Below are 20,254 nucleotides of genomic sequence, written 5' to 3'. Positions count from 1 at the left end.
CACCCGCGCCGAGCCCGCCCTAACCCACCCCTGTCGGTGTGATGGGATGAAGTGTCTGGGACGGTGCCTCCCGAGTGAGTTTCGCGATGTAGTTTCGGTACGGACCCCAAATATCAGTCGGGCGGGAAGTAATCGGAAGTTGTTCTGAATATTCCACACTATTCACATTGCTGTAGGCTACACTCCTAAGCCACGAACCGACAGTCGGAGCGCGACATGCGCACCAGAGCAGCACTACCTCCCTTTTGGCCAAGAGGAAGCATACGGACGCCAGCCTACGAAGAGCGCGGGGGAAATTTGCAACGTAGCCAAGCAACGCAATTTCAGGTGTGGGATGTAGCGTCAAGCCTAATATGTCGCCCAAAACCCTGTGTACCTCTAGCCAGTAAGTGTGTAACCGTGAGCATGTCCAAGACAAATGGAAAAAGTCCGCCTCAGGGGCGTTGCATTTGGGGCAGCAGTGGGGCCTACTAGAGTCGATTTTGTGAGCAAGTGCCGGGGTGTGATACATTCTCCTCATGAATTTAAAGTGAATAAGCTTGTGCCTGCTGTTCATGGACACGTCCCTGGTAATAGCACAACATGCCTCCCACTGGTCATCTGTAATCTGTGAGCCCAGATTGCGTTCCCATGCCGCGCGCACTGCCTCGTCTGATGCAGGTAGGCCAAGCACAGTTTATAGAGCTTCGACACCACATGAGCACCCGTCTGGTTTTGTATTACAAATGTAAGTGTAGGGTTGTCTTCAGGGGGAAGGGGGAACGTGGGAAATTCAGCTCGTAACATGGATCGGAGTCTCGTCGGGGTGAAAGCGTCCATGAACATACAGTCAGTGAATCGGGAATCTTCTGTCAGGGAGAAAGCATGACCATCCGGAAACAGGTCGCCAACCGTGTGCAGTTGGAATTTGGACAGTGTGCGACGAATCACCGACTCGCCGGTGATGGGGAGCCAGTGAGGATTAGGTAACGGTAGCGCAGAGGAATACATTTTGTCTATGCGTAGCAGCCGTCTCAACTTATCCCAGGCCGTGGTGGACAACGGCTGAATGTCATGTGGGTCTTGGGGGAGCCCTTTGGGAAGGATGGCGTTAAGTGGCAACGGGAGCGCCGCATCGGCCTCAGCTCTCAAGTACGGTATTCTAGCACCCGGGTGAAACCAAGAATGTGCATACGAGCACTGTGCGACCAAGTAATAAAGATAAAAATCTGGCACCCCGAATCCTCCTCTCTCGTACGGCAGTGTAAGCGTGCGCCAGGCCACACCAGAGTTCCTACCGCCCCATACCAAACGTAACAGGGCAGTGCGGAGTTGGGAGAAAAAAATCTCAGTGAGAGGGATCGGGGTGTTATTGAATAGGTATAAAAACCGAGGGAGGACTACCATTTTGATGATAGCGATCCAGCCAGCCATAGACAATGGGAGACGGAGCCACCGGTCCGTATTATCCTCCAAAAAGTCCAGGGCGTGTCCGTAGTTCAAACGGATAATGGACACTGTGTCAAGGTGGACGTGGATCCCCAGGTACTTAACGGAGTCTACGCACCACTCTAGTGGGAAGGAGCAGGGCCATTGCACGGTGGCAGGGGTAAGCGGAAAAAGAAGCGACTTGTGCCAATAGATGTGGAGACCTGAATAGTCGCCAAATCGCGTGATCACAGATAGTAACGGTTCCAAGTTGGCATCAGGGGTGCGGACATACATGACCATGTCGTCTGCATATAGCGAGACGAGGAGTGGGCCGGTGCGGAATTGGAGCCCCCTATGGAGATGTTTCTCTTGAAAATGCCGCACTAAGGGGTCCATAGCAAGGATGAACAGGAGTGGAGATAAGGGGCAGCCCTGCCTGGTGCCCCAGGAAAGTGCGAAACTGTCAGTTATGGTGCCATTTAAATGTATACGAGCAGTGGGCGCCGAATACAGCAATTCCACTGTGGCTACAAACATCGCGGGCATGCCCATCCTCCTCATGACAGCTAAAAAGAAAGGCCACTCTAGAGTGTTGAATGCTTTTTCAGCATCGAGAAACACCGCAGCCGCCGGGGTGGAGGGGTCAATCCTATGTAGAACTGAGAACAAAGTACGAAGATTTAAGGAGGTGGACCTGTGAGGGACAAAGCCGGACTGGGCAGGTGAAACTATGGCATCTACCAGCAGCGCCAGGCGTATTGCTAGGACCTTGGCCAATATTTTATAGTCTAGGTTTAGGAGCGACAGGGGTCGCTCCTAAACCACAGAGCGAGGGATCGCGACCCGGCTTAGGCAGCAGAACAATAACCGCCTCTCGGAGCGTGGGGGGGGACGCCCAACTCGAGAGCTTCCGCATACACCTCAACAAGTCTAGGCACCAGTTCTTCCTTGTATGCCTTGTAAAAGTCTGCCGTGAACCCATCAAGACCAGGCGCGAAGAACCCTTGAAGGAGTCAATGGCTTCAATTACGGAGTCCGATGTAATGGGATCGGCCAGGAAGTCTTGCATGTATTTTTCCAGGTATACCATGGCTATCTCACTTATATACGACCCCGGGTCTCGGTGCTCCCCAGATAGTGCAGTGTTGTAAAGGTGGCGGTAGTAAGATAAAAAGGTATCACTAATGCCTGGGGTGGAAAAATCTTGCGTGCCCTGCGAGTCAAGTATGTCAGTTATGTATGCTGCTTGTCGTGGTGGTCGGAGCAACTGCGCCAGCAACCTGCCCGGCCTGTCTCCCTCACCATATTCGATTCAGAAAAGGGGGTGGTGATGAACAGAGTGTCTGAATTAAGCAGACCACTCTTACCCAGTCCAAAGATCAGGGCTTGATCCATCACCGTTATTTAGCTCACTGCCCCATCCCAGCTCAGAACCTGGCTATATGCAAATTAGTCTGTCCCTGGCCCAGTGCATCATGGGAACAGGGCAGACCAAACTACCAAGCCAATTCTTCACCAGAAAGGAGACAAGCTACCGGGGACCGGTTTCTGGCATTTCAGCCTCGTCGGCCCGGCTTGCTTGAATCCTGATGGTGCAATGAGCAATGGACTCACATCTGAGTATACCCTTCCACGCTTAGGGTGGACAAAATATTTAACAACAAGGGGTGGTGATGGACAGAGTTTCTGAATTAAGCAGAATACTCTCACCCAGTCGAGAGATCAGGGCTAGATCCAACACCGTTTTTTAGCTCACTGCACCATCCCAGTTCAGAACCTGGCTATATGCAAATTAGTCTGTTCCTGTCCCAGTGCATGATGGGAACAGGGCAAACCAAACTACCAAGCCAATTCTTACACTGGGAAGGAAACAAGCTTCCGGGGACTGGTTTCTGGTATTTCAGCTGTCGTCGGCCCGGCTTGCTTGAATCCTGATGGTGCAATGAGCAAGGGACTCACATCTGAGTATAAGCAGAATACTCTCACCCAGTCAAGAGATCAGGGCTAGATCCAACACCGTTTTTTAGCTCAAACTCTGTCCATCACCACCCCTTGTTGTTAAATATTTTGTCCACCCTAAGCGTGGAAGGGTATACTCAGATGCAAGCCGGGCCGACGACGGCTGAAATGCCAGAAACCGGTCCCCGGAAGCTTGTTTCCTTCCCAGTGTAAGAATTGGCTTGGTAGTTTGGTTTGCCCTGTTCCCATCATGCACTGGGACAGGAACAGACCAATTTGCATATAGCCAGGTTCTGAACTGGGATGGTGCAGTGAGCTAAAAAACGGTGTTGGATCTAGCCCTGATCTCATGACTGGGTGAGAGTATTCTGCTTAATTCAGAAACTCTGTCCATCACCACCCCTTGTTGTTAAATCCCTCACCATATTGCCACGCCGTGCGGTACTTGCCTAGAAACCGTAGCTCCCTATCTGCAGCGTCGCGGAACTCCAGCAGCAGCTCGAGTCGCTTAGCTTCGCGGGTCGGCGATGGGTCCATAAGTATCTCACCCTCCACCGCCAAGAGCTCCGCCTCCACTCGGTTCAGAGTAGTGCGAATCTCTCGCAGAGCCCCAACATGTTTGGTGATACAGACTCCCCTAATGGTGGCTTTGAAACCCTCCCATAACGCGGCCCAAGTGGCCACAGAGCCAGTGTTAATGTCAAAATAGTCCTCGATGGCTGTGCGGACCTCCTCTGTAAAGACCGGGTCGGTAAGGGCTCTACGCGGGAAATGCCACTGTCTTTCGTATCCACTCAACCTTGGAACCGCCAGAGTCAACACCACTGGAGAGTGATCGGAAAGTGTGCGCGGAAGAGTGGCGAGATCAACCACCCACCCTGCCACGCCCGGGGAGAGCAGCCAATAGTCAAGTCTGGTGCTAGTGTTATGGAAGCTAGAGTGGTGCGTGTAAGCAGGGGCGTGTGTGTGGAGTCTAGCCTCCACATCTGTTAGAGAGAAGTGTGAGCAAATGTCCGCCACCACCGCGCGGGCAAGTGGCTTGCGATCCGGGGAGGAAGCAGTGCTGTCTCTGCTAGGGTCCATCAAGAGGTTGAAGTCGCCCCCCCAATGCCAATAGCTCGATGTCTGAGTGGAGAAGCGTAAGTTGCAGGTCTTGGAAAAAGGCCGGGGAGTCGTTATTAGGGCCATAGACCCCCACCAATGCAATTTTGTAGCCAAACACACCAGTGATTAATGCATATCTGCCCTCCCCATCCGCTTTACTGCCAGTGAACACAAAAGGAACTCGCATGTGCACAAGGATCGCAACCCCCCGTGCATACCTGCTGTAACTGGAAAATACTCTGTGGGTGCCCCAACCCCTAGCCAGTGAGATGGTATCTGCCTGAACCAGGTGGGTCTCCTGTAGGAAGAGAACATCCACCTTATGACTGGCAGCGTAATGTAGGACCTGTTTACGTTTCCGAGTGGTGTTCAAGCCACGAACATTCCATGACATCAACGTTAGTCTGGAAGGACCAGACTGCAGACCTATCCTGGCCATATCGCCCAACCAAGGACAATAAACCGTGAGCATGCATCTGACAGGCCTATGCTATGAATCTCGCAATCACACACAAATAAAAATTTCCACAAAAAGAACAAACACCCCATCCCCCACCCACCACCCAGCCTCCCAACAGCCCAGGAGAGGCAGATCCCAAACAAGCGCTGAAAAACAGTGCAGAACACAGATTGCAAAAACCCTATTGTGATAAAGCATATCTGCAAACAAAAAGACATGAAACCCTAATAGAATCGAAGCAAACAGGCCATGGGGGGTATTAACGCCACTCCATGCGGGCATCCCAGCAAAGCAACCAACGAACTAATGGCCAAGCGATCGAACCCAGCAGAGCGGAACCTTTAACAACAATATAGGAGGACCCATGAAAGAGGTGACTGTGGGCATTCAGCCCAGGCCGGTGTCAGCGAAAAGGTCAGCACTGGACTGTGTCAGTCTGAGGCGGAGAGTGAGGCCCAGAGCCGGTCGCCGGGCCCTGTTGCTTCTTGTAGCCGTGACAAGTTTTGTGCATCCGCACGAGAGTCAAAAATGCGGAATCGGCCGTTTACCTCAACCTTCAGTCTTGCCGGATAGAGCATGCCGTACTTCCGGCCAAGATTACGGAGGGCGGACTTGACTCCAGTGTACTTCCGACGTGCCTCTTGCACCATGAGTGTAAAATCCGGGAAGAAGGACAATCTGCTACCCTGCCACTGCACCTCTCCCGCCTCCCGTGCAGTGCGGAGCGCAGCGTCTCGGTCTCGAAAGTTCATAATCCTTGCTATTATAGGCCGAGGTGGTTGTCCAGGGTGCGGTTTGGCCCCCAGTGACCTATGCGCCCGTTCGACAACAAAGCCAGCTGTGAAGGTATCTTTACCGAATAATTCGATGAGCAGGTGCTCTACAAAGGTATCAAACCGTCCCGTGGCAGTTGTCTCCGCCACACCAAGGATTTGAATATTATTTCTCCGGCTACGCGCTTCCAAGTCCTCATTTTTAATGGCCACGTCTTTGAGAATTTTCTCGACCCGTTCCAGACATTTCAGCGTTTTTGCGGCCCCGTCCTCCACATCCGAGATCCTGGATTCTGCCATGTCGAGTCGATGGTCATGTGCCTGTACCGTGGAATCCATGTCTGAAAGTTTTTGCTCAAGGCTATCAAAGCGAGTGTCCAAGGCCTTGAAGCCGGCGCGCATTTCTCCCATCATGGCGGCGACCATGGACGCCGCGTCACCAGCGTCCGATGAGCCGGTAGCTCCAGAGGCCGCTCCAGGCAGAGGATCTGTGGTGAGGAGGGATGTTTTGTCGAAGCTGAGCTTCCTCTGGTTTGGATCCCTTTTCCCCATCCCCAAGGCCGATTGGTATACGCAGCAGCGGCAACAGCAGCAGACTAGGTGGCAAGCAGCGAGTCAGAAGGCAGGGCCAGATGAAGTCACGGGCAGCCCCACTATAGATGCCACAAGTGCGCTGGTAGGGCTAGGCGATGGCCGGTTAAGGGAGGCAGGACCCAACACTCGAGGACGGAGTTATGGTCGTCAATGGCTGTGATGGTGCAAGGCCACAAAAGCAATGCGGGTCAGCTTCCAGTAGGTGTGTGTCCTCTCACGGAGCTCCACAGGGTGGGGAGCAACCCTCTCCCGGTGACTAGCACTGGAGGAATGGGGAGCGACCAGGCCTCCCAATCAGGCGTGCGTTAGGCGGGGCCGCTGTGTGCTGCCAGGGAGCGCCGCCGGAGTCCCCAGCCGCCCCAATCCCAACCCCCGTCGCCACCGGCCGAGCCCACCGCCCACCCCCCGAAAACCAACGCGGGCCCGAAATCGAGGCCCCGGTCTCAGCGCGTCCCCAGGCCAGAGGCTGCAGCCGCGCACCAGGAGCCAGGCGCCTCAAGACGGGAGCCGCGGAGGAGGGGAGATGCGCGAGTGGGCCCAGCGGGGAACAGTGGGGGGGAAGGAGGCACAGCGGTCCGAGAGCCGCGCCGCACTCACCCAGCGCAGAAGAGAAGATGGCGCCGAGGTCCGGAGGCCTCGGTCTCCTCCGCCGTGTACGCAGCCGTAGGTTGCTCCCGCGAAGTGGAATTTTCACCCAAAGGCGCTGGGCGGCATCAGCAACTGGCTCCGTGTAGCTGAGAAGAGCTGGAGTAGTGTATCATGTCTCGCTCGTTGCCGCCGGGAGCCCACAGGGAGGAGCTTCACAGCAGAGCAGCCATTTCGCTTGCCGCCGTAGCCACACCCCCGATCTGAGGCAATCCTTAACCTTCACTCCTTGTTCCTTCATCCCTCTCTGCGAAGGAGTAGGATCGAGAACATCAACAGCATCTCAGAAGAAGGGATCAGGCCGTTCAGTTACTATATCAACCGAATGAGGGAGATTAGGTCGGATGACCATCTCTTCATTAGTTATGTAGGTAGGGAAACAGGCAAGACTGTGCAGAAGAGGACCTTATCACGCTGGATAATCTTGTGTAGGCAAATGTGTTCTAACCTTGTCAAAAAGGAATCGCCTGATGGAATCTGTGCTCATTCCCCTAGAGCAAAGTCTTTAACCTCGGTGCTTCCCAGTTTGAGGATTGAGAAGAGGTAACTGTGGCTGACATATGTCGCTTGGTGACACGGACGTCACTTAACACATTAATTAAGCACTGTTGCTTGGATTCAGATGTGAAAGGGATGACCATTTTGCTCTTTCTGTTCTCCAAGATTTCCTAATCGGGCCTACTGCTCGGGAGGATGTGTCTATTTAAAAGGTGAAGTATCCATCAGAGGAAATGTTGGTAGCAATCTTTCCGATGGATACTTTACCTGCATGTTATTCACTGATCATGGTCATCTCCCTGTTCCGAGTTATGGCTATATGCCTTTCATATGAATAAGGTTCAAATTAACTGGTGCACTGCTCATCCATGATTGATCAGTTACCCTCTTCTCTTCCTCTAAGGCTCTGGAAAAAGTGAAGGCGGAATTGACGTTGGTAACACAGGGATGGTACTACATGGTACTACATGGCTCCAGTCATGCCTGTGTTATATGGAGTCAATGCCACCTAACTGTGGAGGAGAGCTATGGAAAGTTTAAGGATTTAGTGTGGTGCCTTGGGTATATTCATTAGGTGAGGAATCTGCTAGTCGGTTATCCAGCAGAAAGATAGTTACAGATGGTAAGTGACCTTTTCTTCACACCCAATCTCCTTTCTCACCCTGGCTGCTTCAACTCTTCATCCCTTCTTAGTGATGCTCCCCGCCTATCTTCAGCCTTGCTGTCCTTGTGATGTATTTTCTTAGTAGAAAATAATTCTCCTGAGTCTGACTTAGTAGCTTCAATGTGTGTCCTGTCCTCGAGTAGGTAGCATTCTGCAGCCAGAAATACGGATATAGTCCGATTTGAGAGAGAGAACACTAACAATGCATCATAGCCTTATTACCTTTCTGAAATCCCACATATACATAGAGAAATTAAACTGTCTAGACAGAGAATGTCAAATTTCACATGCTCCGTGTGGAGACAAAAATATCAAGATTCTACTTATTTACCTTTTGTGGCATATCAACTCGGATAGGATTTAGGATTTCTTTTCTTTTTTACACAGGCTTTTCAAAAGGTTACTTAGGAGCAAACATCACAATAAACCAGTTACATGGGTACTATGCCCGGCATGAGTCGCAATGATGGTGGTTAAATGACTAACCAGCAGGACTCTAAAACATTCAAGCCCAGCAATACCAATGGTAGCTAAGGGCGTATTTGTCCTGAAATGGTTCAGTGCAGCATTCACGGTCTTCATTAGTGTTGTGATTCTTAAGCTTTAATTGTGTTTCCAGTAAAAATGGTGCCAGAAGTGCAATCTGTTAAAGTCAGGATGAACCCCTGGATGGCAGCTGAGGGGGTGCTAAGTCCAGGCTTTCTGTGTACTACACTTCATTTTGGTATTCAAATCTACCCATGGCCTCTTTTGCACCTATCTCAGACAATCAGTCTTCAGCCCTCCTCAACTTCCATGTTCATGACACTAACTGCTTTAACACTCTAAATGTCTGCTTCATTTTTGCCATTCATGTTATTTTCTCTATTGATATAAATCAATACCACCCATAACACTCCCTATCTTCTCAAAATGCCTCTATCTTTAGCAGCTTTGAAATGGGCTTTGAAAAACTGCTCTTTAAAATAAAATTCTTTTCTGCGCTTTTATGTCTTTTCCCATTACCAGCCGTGGCCCGTTATTACGGGCCGAGGTGCAACACTCCCCAACAAAAATAGTGTCTTGTCAGGCTGAACAAAGGCCAGTCTGACAGATACTATTCTTGTTCAGGTTAGGCAGACAGGAGCTGTACATGCGCTTAATGCGAAATAACCTGTCTACCTAAGTTGAACTTTACCAGGCTGAGAATTTCACAGTCCACAACCACAAAACCCTGTCTTTTGGGCGTAGATTATGTCAGTATACCTTGCAACAGATCAGTCTCATGTCAGTGATCACTGTTACACTCCCCTATCTACTGTCATTTTTTCAGGGGTATCTTACTGCAATACGTCTGGTATTTTTAGAGAAATATTAAAACAATTATTAAAAAAAGGGGAAATATTGGCCAACGTCTCTTGACAGTCACATAGAACAACACAGGAGCAGAGTTGTAGGTTCTGCTACCACGCACTTTTCACATCTTGGTTTTTTGTTTGGACACATTTTTGTTCTCCTTTTTTTAACTGAATGACGACCAGTGATGAGAAAAGGGGCCCAGTCTGGTGAGTACTTGCCAGTTACCCCGAGGGTGGTGTTCCCGTGAGGTGTCATTCTGTTCGCCACACATTTTTTTGCAAAAAAAATATTTTCTGCTAAGTTCCAATTTTATTTGGTGGAAGCACTGTGTAGATTAAGGTTTCAGACATCCTGTGTTGTTTTATGTGACTGTCAAGAGACAGGGTTTTGTGGTTGTTGACGTTTTCTGAGTGGAGGGCAACCCTGTTCTTTCTTTTCCCTCTGAGCTCCTTTTTGTGAGAATTTCACAGCCCTGAGGGTGTCACCTTCCCCGCCTGGCAAAAGTGCCTCAAGGCCCTCCCCTCATGACGAAGAGGAGACTCACTGAGTGCCTCGGACCTGGACGCTTCCATTTTAAACCCTGCAGCGCCCAGGGCTGTGTGTCAATCACTGACACCTCATCAGGGAGTGGGGCGGTGGGAGGGATCAGCAATCTCACTGACCCCATCACACTCTGTGAAGAAGTAGGGACTCCAGCCTGTTCTCATTGGCTGAGCTAAGGTCAGCCAATGAGACCCCCTCCCAAGCCGCAGCGCAGATAAGTTTTATGTTTTTTAATGTTTGGTCCATGTATCTATAAATGAATGAATTTGTGAGCCAGTGTCGGTGCATGTGTGAGTATGTGTGCGTATGTAGTCCACCCGCCTCCCTCTCTGCTAATATTACCAGCATCCACTACCCATGACTATCATCACTTGGACGAAGTACATCATGGTGCCTCTAAGAAACGAGTAGCTATTCTAAATATTCGGATACTTAACCAGTGACTGGTAAAAGTCCTATAATCCACCATAATTCTGTTTGAACTGCTAACAAGGGAGTTCAGCTTAGTGGTGAGCTATTCTGACAAATACAGTGACACTTAGTGAGTAGAAGATGTTATTGGCAAAATTGTCTAGCTCATTTAAATGATCAGAACAAAATTCAATGTTTCATGCATACTCTTGCAGCCCTTGCTATATATGCAACATGCTGACCTTGGGAAAGACTACACTAAGAGACAATGACTGCAACTAGCCTAGATCTGGTCGTTTAAAGTATGTTTCTGGGAAATACAGAAATTAATTTACCGTCTACGGTAGGTCGCTGTCGCACAATTTCTAGTTTACGTAGGTAGGCTAGCTACCCTTCTTTGATCTTTTGCACCTAAAAAAAAATAATTAAATGGGGATTTTCTTCCCAATCAATTTAATAAGGGAATCCGTAACTTACAAAAAAATCTTCTGTATACAAAAAAGTGCATATATGTATTAATCTTATATTTTAATATATGTAGGTATAAATTAATTGAAAGATATCCAGAAATTAATTTATTCAATTTGAGTAGGGTAAAAGATCAAAGATATCCTAATTTGAAATATCAAATGAGAAAACATTATCAAATTTGATATATTACTTGCTCTTTCTTTCTCTGGAGAATCCGTTATTTACTAGTATTTTGTTTCTTTCAGAAAATAAAGCTGTAGGCGTTATAAAGCCAGGCCATGTGTTTACAATTGAACCAATGATTTGTGAAGGTAAGTAAAAAGCAACAGATCTTCATAATCCATGACTATTATAACGTTATCATTTTTCTTTTTGCTATCTCTAGATATTTTTGTTTAATGTTCCATTGCACAGCAACAGTGAATTCTGTGATGCTCTTATTTCTTTTTTGCATCTTATGGGTATGCCATCATTTTTGACGGTTTTCTAATCTGAGGAAAGTCAGCTTGACAAAACTACAAGGTAGAGAAATGGCAAAATTATGAAATAATATCCCACATGGAAAAGGCCCATGTCCTGAAAAGAAAGGCAGATGTATAGGTTGGTGGAAAATATAATGGGGTGGGAATGAGTAATAAAAGTTAATAAAAAAAAAAGAGGAAAGCAGGAGAGTAGATGTATGACTATTAAAGCAGGGAAGGCACATAAAAGGATAGAAAGTAAAAGGGAGAAGTTAAGGGAGAGGGTTTAAAAGATGGTGAAAATATAAATGGCATAGAGGTAAGTAGTAAAAGTAAAATTTGCTGTGCATTCAGAGATCGAGGTCAAATGTTAGGCGCCGTCTTCTGAGGGCGCTTGTTTACTCTTCTGTCTCAGACTTCAAAGTGAGAGGTTTTATGTGACAATTTTGCTGGATACTGGGATAGGAAAGAGTTTGTATATAGCACATTTTTTTTTATTCAACCAATTTTTATTTAGATAAAGACGGTAAGTAGGTTGGATTTCAACTATAAATATCAACACAGCTTACAGGATGAGCTAACAATGGCATGGAATATACACTTGTGGTATAGTACATTTTGACATGTTCGGATATGCTGGAATATTAACAAGGGGTCATATCAAAGAGTACATAAACAGCGAGCTAAGTGGTCCTGAGTGCATCGCATCTGAACACTAAACCCTAAATAAACAAGAAAAGCGTGTTAGGAGTGAAAGCAAGGGGGAGAAGGAGAAGGAGAAAGGGAAAGAGGGAGCAGGAAGAGGGTATATTAGTAATGATTGCAACACTGGTAGGTCTAATCAGTAGTTTGCGGTGTGTAGGCAACTCTGTAGATGGAAGTGAGAGATGCAATGGACATAGGGCACTTATGGGTAGTCCACCTTCCATAGGGAGTGAGTATGGGATGAGTGGTGACATTTCTTAAATACTATGTTGTCTGCGCTTCTAGTGAAGCACAAGATATTTCACCATTTGTTAAAGGGTATCTCTATGGTGGATTTCCAATCGGAGGATTGCACCCAGGACTAGCATCAGGTCATAAAGATTTAGTTCTTGAGGGAGGGCAATATTGTGAGGGATGCAGCCACACCTAGCATTATGGTGAGGAACAATAGTTTGAGCGAGGTCATAAAGATATTCTTAATTACCTGTTGGATTTTGGTCCATACTGCTTTAACCATTTTGGATGTGTTCGAGAGAGCCAGGACATACCCCCCACAGCGGCAGCAGTTATCCAAGGGTAAGAGCCTGAGCTTATGTAGTCTGGAAGGGGTCCAGTGAGTTTGGTGTATTGTCCTGAATCTTGATTGTGTAAATGCCGAGGTGTTTTTAGCCATAAAGGGAAAGTGCCAGATTCTATACCAGGTGGTGTCTGAAGTGTGGAGCTAGTTCTTCTGGGATGTATGGGGATAGTTTCTTTTTCAGGTTTGAGGAGATGTAGTCTAGGTGGTTCAAGCAGTTTATAGATGTGAGTAGCGGAGTGACCGATCCAGTGGTCTTCAAACTTTTTAGTGCTGAGCCCCCAGTGGAAAATAAATCTGCCACCCCCATGTTTCACAATTCTATGAAACTGGCAATGTTTAAATATGTCTAGACTTATTTAAACATTGCAGTTAAGTTCTGTTTCAGTTTTAAGAATGCAATCAAATACATGATTGCCAAATATACTATTCTGGTCAGGCAGGCTTGATTAACCTGTAAAAGTATCCACAGTGTGATTATTAGAAAAGAAGGTAGGGTTTTAAAGAATATTAGGAGTCCCTTCCTTTTTGACGACCCCTCGCTGCCAGAATATAAATGACTAATGTTAGTAATGGCCCATTACAGAGCAGCTTATTGCTGCTCATTTGTTTCCACTGAAAACAAAGCACTGTCATCAGCATAATTCTGCGTTTGGCCTGAGCGCCCCCTACACCCTGTTTGAAGACCCCTGCCCCAATTCTTCTTAAGGTTGCCAAGTAGATTGGGCAGATGCAGGCTATGCGGCTTTGGTAGTTTAATTATGGAACCTTTCAGTTTCAGGAATTTATAAAATTCAACGAGGGGAGGTCATAGAGTGAGCACAGATCTGTGAAGGAGATAGGTTTAAGGATGTGCCAAGATCTTCAACGGCATTAATGTCTTTGTTAGACCACTTTTTCCAGAACACTGTTTTTCCCTCCAACTTGATTCTGTGGTTGTTCAAGAGAGAAACTACGTGTCAGCAGGAAGGTTGTTTTGGGTTTTATCAATCCGGTGAAGGGCAGAGTTTGTATCGGCAATAATGAAGAGTGTGTGGGTAAGAGGTAGGTTCGATGGGTCACGGCTGGTGGAGATGGAGCATAAGGGAAGAGGCGATACCAATGTAGATTCGATTTTGAGCCAGAGGAACGATTGACCATCCGCCTCCCTAAACCACCAGCCAGCCTGAGATTTCAGAAAGGCCTGCTGATATCTTGGGAACTCTGGCAGGTGGAGACCACCTAATTATTTATTCAGTTTGAGGGCAGAACTAGATATCCTAGCTCTTTCCTTTCCAAAGGAAATCCAAAATGTGTTTGTCTACTTTTTTAAAGAAGGCGGGGTAGAGATTCATGGGAAGCATACTTGAGAGAAAGTTGATCAAAGTTGTGATAATCATTTTGGCTGTATCCGCTCAACCCAACCATGTAATGTTTTTTGGGGACCAGGCGTTCAACAGTTTGCCAATCCAAATACTGGGTTGCCATTTCAGGCTTGAGTTACCCAGGATTTAAGTTGTACCATGGATATTCAGGGGAAAGACCTCTGTTTTTGAGAGATTAAGTGAATAGCCAAATACATGTGAACAATTCTCAGTTTCTGTCATGATGTAGGATGTGGCTATATCTGCCTGTTCAGTAAAGATAAAGACATCGGCATAGGCCGCTACCATTTGTCTGCCAGATTGAAAATGAACACCCCTGATGTTATGATTGTGTTTAAGGAACAAGAGTAGGGGTTCGAGGACCAATACAAATAAAACTGGAGAGGACACCAGTGTCCAGTGCCTTGAGCTAGAGAGGAGTTCAATAGGTGTTCATTGACTCCAACCTTTGTTACTGGGTTTGCATACAAAACCCTAACCATACGAATAAAGTCCTCACTGAGTTGGATTCTGTGTAATGCTCCCCAAAGGAATATCCATGAGACTTTGTTGAAGGCTTTTTCCATGGCAAAGGCCAAAGCAGCGACTGAGGAGGAGGCTGAGCGAGCTTTAGTTAAAGTGTGACAAAAAACACTGATGTTGTCCATGGTGAGTCTACCTTTCAAGAAAACAGTTTGGGATGGGGAAATCAATTTTGATATAACCTTCTCCAGTCCACGAGGGCGAAGCTTTGCGCAAACTTTGTAATCAATGTTGATTAGCGAGATCGACCTGAAGTTTCTGACATTTAAGAGGCCCTTTTCTTCTTTGGTAATAACTACTATTGTAGCCTTTGCGGCAGAACCGAAAACTCGACCTGTTAAGGTGTATTTATTTTATTTAGGAAGTTTTATACAGCGCTAGCCTGACCACAATTACAGAGCAATGCAAAAGAAAGCAAAACATAATACAGTAAAGCGAGACATTCAGGATACGAATTGTAGTAAGGAGAATGATGATGAGTTCCATTACAGGATCTTGGCATTCCGCATCCGGGAGAGGAGCAATGTCACTTCAGACCTTCCGAGCTGCTCCTATCTGTTAGATAAGGAGCAGTCGAAGAAAAGGATTTTGAGCTGACTTTTGAATTTAGGGAAGGAAGGAATAGTTCTGATGTGGGGGGGGATAGAGTTCCATATTTTGGGCGCATTTCCGGCAAAGGAACTGTCAACGGTTTTTTGTTGTCGAGCTTTTAGTGGGATCAGAAGTAGGGTATTAGCTTCTGAGGTTCCTGTTATGACCTGCTTTTTTAAGTTTGGACGCCAGATATTCGGGTTTGCCTGTGTGAAGGGCTTTGTGGTTGAGGCAGGCTGTTCTAAAGTTTGCTTGCATTTCTATTGGTAGCCACTTGAGTTCTTTTAGTGCCGGAGAGATGTGGTCAAATTTCTTTATTCCAGTGACCATTCTGGCAGCCGCGTTGAGAGTTGTTTAGAGAGGAGCAAGATGTGTTTTGGCTATTCCCGAGAGGATTGCAATTCCATAGTCAAGTCTTGACAGCACCAATGCTTGGGTGGCTTGTTTGAGGTCTTTGGATGGAATGAAAGGTTTTATTTTGTTTAGTAGCTTCAGGTTAAGGAAAGCGCTCTTCGCCGAGATCTTAATATGTTTGGTCAAGTCTAGTTTGGAGTCTAGCGTGATGCCTAATTATTTGACGGAGTCAGCCAGGGTGAGGTTACCATTGAGCGCATCGATATCTTTTAACCATTTGATCATTTGTGGGTTCTCTTCTTTGCTCAGGGTGAGGAGTAGTTTGGTTTTGTACAGGCTCTAGTTTAGGTGGTTGCTTGACAGCCAACGTTGCACTTCCTTTAGTGTTTCATTGAGTCTATGAATTTCTTTTCAGATGAGATTTCCAAGTAGATTTGGGTATCATCAACGTAGAGGTGGAAGGGGATGTTAGCTTTTTTGAGTAGGGTGGAGAGGGGTTTCATGTAGATGTTGAAGAGTTGAGGGGAGAGCACTGATCCATGGGGCACTCCCCTCTTAACTGGGTGAATGTCGGATTTAAAGCTTCTGATTTTGATTCTTTGGGAGCGGTTGGGCAAGAATGAGTAGAACCAGTTGAAGACCACATCGTCTAGACCAGCCCTTTCTTCGAGGGCTTTGAGGAGAAGATTGTGATCAACTGTGTTGAATGCCGCCGATAGGTCTAGGAGAATGAGGAGGCAGAATTGGTCTGAATCCAGTGATTTGTGTATGTCATCAATTACGTTGAGGGTTGCGGTTTCCGTGCTGTACCCTTTCCTGAATCCGGACTGATGTATGTCGAGGAGGTTGGTATTGTCCAAGTGCGGAGTTAGTTGTTGGAGTACACATCTTTCTAGGGTTTTGGAAAGGAGGGGAAGGTTAGAGACTGGTCTGAAGTGGTTTAAGTCATTTATGTCCAGGTCTGTTTTTTTTAGCAATGGGGTGACTTGTTCCACTTTCAGACAGTCTGGGACGATTCCGGTTTTTAGGGAGCTGTTAATAATCCTGCACCACAGTGGGGCTAGGGAGAGTTTCAGTTTTCTGGTGAGTTGAGCAGGAAGGGGGGTCTAGGGAGTGAGATGAAGGTTTAGAGGTGGAGATAAGTTTTGACTGTCTGAGCGCTACCAAGCACCCCATCCAGGCTTCTATGGAGGGGGGAGAGCGGTTGGTAACCAGAGAGAACTCGATCTTGGAGATCTTATTATTGAAGAAGTTGGCGAAGTTGTCGCAACGTTCTTTGGAGGCCTGCCCCAGGGAAGTATCCGGTTTGGAGGTTTGCTGTCTAATACCGAAGAGCTCCTTGGGTCTGTTTTTTGTGCTATTCAGAGCAGAGCGGAAATACATGGATTTTTTGTTTTTGATATGATTGTTGTATTTCTTCCAGGTAGTTCTGAGTTTGCCGCGATGGAAGGTAGTGGGCAAGCTCCTCCATCGTCTTTCTGCAGCTTAGTTGTCTCCTTTCTTCATTAGTGTCCGAGTCGAACCAAGATCTGGACAGAATGGTTCGATTTTTTTATTTTTTATTTTTTGGGGGGGGGGGGGGGGGGGATTTTTTTTTCTTAGTTTCAAAGGTGCTAGTTGGTCAAGAAGGATTACCATATTCGTGTTATAGAGCGAGGTGAGGTCTGTTGTGGATAGAGCTTTGTCGCTGGGTAGGAGCAACTTTAACCTATCTTCCATGACGTCCAGGGGGATCTGGGAGATCTTGAACAGGAGGCAGGGATAGGACTCTTTGGTTGATGTGCAACAAGATCATGTGATGATCCGACCAGTCCACTGGGAGGATGTTGTCGATAGTAATTGTGTCTTGGTGGGCAATGATGGCATCCAAGGGCGCTCCTTTGTTGTGAGTTTCTTCAGAACAGTATTTTTTTTTTTTTTTTTTAAAGACCTTTATTGATAGAAACCGCAATTACAACACAGCGAAGAGCCCAGGGCTCGCAAATACAGTATATTGCAATACAGAAACGCGAAGGATCTGGTCCAGGAATACAGAGGTCTAATTTTAAAAGTTTACGTTCCGAAGGATAGACAAGAGCAGGATAACATAGCACAACAGGGTGATTCCGGCCTGTAATAATCAGGATAGCCAATTGCACAATACAACAAAAACGCCAGAATCGCTGCGCACCACCTAGAAAAACGTCTAAACCCTGAAAAGAGGAAAAAGAATAGAAGGCCCATAGAACCAAAAATAAAAACAAACCCCCCCCCCCCCCCATCCACCCCCCACCCTGCACCTCTGCACTGGCTACGGCCTTCCCCCCCTTAGCAGTGTGCCTGTCGCCCAATAAAAGGAGTCCCGAAATGTAGAAAGTAAGAGAAGAAACCTAATCTAAGCTCCCATGAAAGGAAAAGCGGGGAGGAGTCCACCACCTGTCCCCCGGCTCCACCCTCCCGCAAAGTCAACAGCACTAAACATAACGTCCGGCGGCGGCAAGCATTACAAGCAAGAGAAGTCGGAAACACAAAGGCAGCCCACATCGTAAGCAAGGATAGCGATCCACATCCCACATGTCTGTCCCCAGCATCACCCTCCCATGGATCAATAGGGATGTAGAGTCCGGTGCCAAAAAACATTACCAGCAGAGCAATTCACAAGGCACGAAGCCGGCACAGTGCATAGTCAAAGAAATCAGCACATCACATATCTGGCTCGGTCAGCAACGAGAAACCCATCAGTCAATAATAGGAAGCGTTCATCCCTGTCCCGTTTTTTCACGTGCACCAAAGTGTCCCGAAAAAACGCGAACATCAACCCAAAAGTGGCAAGTCGGTACAACCACCCAATAATGGCAGCTACGCTCAAACCCAATGATCCCATCCCGGGCACAGAATGAACCATCCCCATGTCACAATGCGGAGCCGAGCCAGGAGGGAAAATGGCAACATCCGACAACACCCGAGGCGACCCCCGGGCAATGAGGAGTATGGCTAGGGGCAAGTACTCTCGTCGCGATTCCAGTCCGAGGTCATCATCTCGCCCCAGGCATGCAACATCCGCAGCATGGAAGTTTTGGAGGTCCGGAGATTCAGATCCGCCATTGTGAAATCGGGCAGCCATCTTGATGGAGACGGACGAGTAACAAGAACAATCGAAATGTACCTGCGAATCAGCCATTCGCAATCCTCCCAGTGCGCACACGATATCATCCACCTTGTCGATCAGGGTTTGAGCAGAGTGCGCCAGAACGTAACGGAGGGAGAGAATAGCCGCCAGAAGATCGCCATATCCCAAATCTCCACCACTCTCCCCTTCGAGGGCGTCCCCTTGCACTACAATTCCGCCACCACACTGCAGCACAGACTTCCCCAGGCTGTGTTCCATCATGGCCGCCGTTTGCATGGGGGTAGACACTCCGAAGCAGGTCAGGGTACTCCAAGTGGGAAGCCAGAGTTCCATGCACTATAGTGTTGACTAACAATGCCAATAAGTCGCCACCAGCTTAAGACCCATAGAGACACCGTCTTGTAAAATATAGCGGGGGCAAAAAGTTGGAGAAGGTTTTGAAGAATTTCATAAAGTACCCATCAGGACCAGGAAACCATCTCCTCAAAAGAGATTGGGGTGTTAAGGAGAGTTCTGTCCTCTGGTGAGACAAGAGGAAGGGTCAAAGCGTTTAAATAGGAAGAGCATTCTTTCGGTTTGATTATGGTACTTGGAGTTTATTGGTCGGTGTAGAATTTATGGAAGACTTCTAGAATTTCCTGGGGGGGATTTGAGTGTTACACCAGCGTTATTGTTATCTGAGGTAATGGATCTATTGAGTTTGAAGTATTTCAGGTAGTTCGCTAGGACCTTACCCGCTTTGTTGCGAAAGCGGGCGTGACGTCAGTGAGGTCACATAAGCCCGACCCTGGCGCCCTGATGTCAGTGTTCTTCTTTTCCGCATGCAACGCGGACCCGAATGGTGACTCCTGGCCTGTTTCAGGCCTCCCTTTTTTTTTTTTTTCCTTGAGCGTTTTTCTTGTGAACAGTGTGCAAATGCCTTCGGGCTTCAAAACGTGCTCGTCTTGCGCGCGCCAGATGTCAGCGATGGACCCTCACTCCATCTGCATGTGGTGTTTGGGGGAGCACCACGACTCCACAGATTGGGAGGCGTGTCAGCAACTGAAGCTTAAGTCCCAGCGGTAGCGCCGGATGAAACTCCTTTCGGCGTGCATGTCCAGGTCGGCATAGTCACCACGCCTGTCGCCCGCGAACGGCTTCAAGAACCGCCACCTGCATTTCCGACATCGTCCTTCTACCAGGCCCCAAGAGCGTCGCTCACCTGTTGGTAAGTGTCGCAGTTTGCCCACGGGGCGTGGGTACTCGGTGGGTGGTGCGGCCCCGCGCGTCGCCGTCCTATCCGCCATTTACCGGCGTCCAGGGTGACTAGAGCCCAGATGGAGGCCTATGCGGCAGCCTTGCAGGCCTCGTTGGCTCCTCCTTCTCCTCCTGGGACGTCTGCAGATCCCTTGCCGCATGCGGGGACTATTGCTCCGGCGCTGACCGGTTCGGCTCCAGGTTCGGAGGATGTGATGCCGTCGGGGTACGACCCTTCGGGGCTCCCTCCTTCGGACCACGGCGCCTCTGCCTCACCGCAAACCCTTGCGGGGGTCCCTGTGGCATCGCAGCGTGCCCCAGAGTCCTCCTTGGGCCTCTGGGCAGGCGGCGGCCTTGTCAGAGGCCGAGGTGATCCCGCTCAGGCGCCGCTAGCGGCTGGTCCTAGCGGCGCCGCAGGGGCTGGCTAAGAGTCAAGGGTGTGTCCCTGGGCCCCTGCTGTCCCTC

At 48.2% G+C, this 20,254-nt stretch overlaps 1 protein-coding gene across 1 annotated transcript in view; it reads left to right on the top strand.

Annotated features, from left to right (window-relative positions):
- Window positions 1-20,254, top strand: part of METAP1 (methionyl aminopeptidase 1) — a 360,683-nt gene that overhangs the window by 321,464 nt on the left and 18,965 nt on the right. The window contains exon 10 of the mRNA XM_078676209.1: window positions 11,116-11,181. Within this exon, the coding sequence (XP_078532335.1) occupies window positions 11,116-11,181 (66 nt within the window). The remainder of the gene's footprint in view (window positions 1-11,115; window positions 11,182-20,254) is intronic.

This window comes from Lissotriton helveticus, chromosome 2_1, assembly GCF_964261635.1.
Source record: "Lissotriton helveticus chromosome 2_1, aLisHel1.1, whole genome shotgun sequence".
NCBI classification, from domain to species: Eukaryota; Metazoa; Chordata; class Amphibia; order Caudata; family Salamandridae; genus Lissotriton; species Lissotriton helveticus.
The sequence above is the reverse complement of the archived record's forward strand: the minus strand, read 5'-3'. Positions and strand labels throughout refer to the sequence as shown.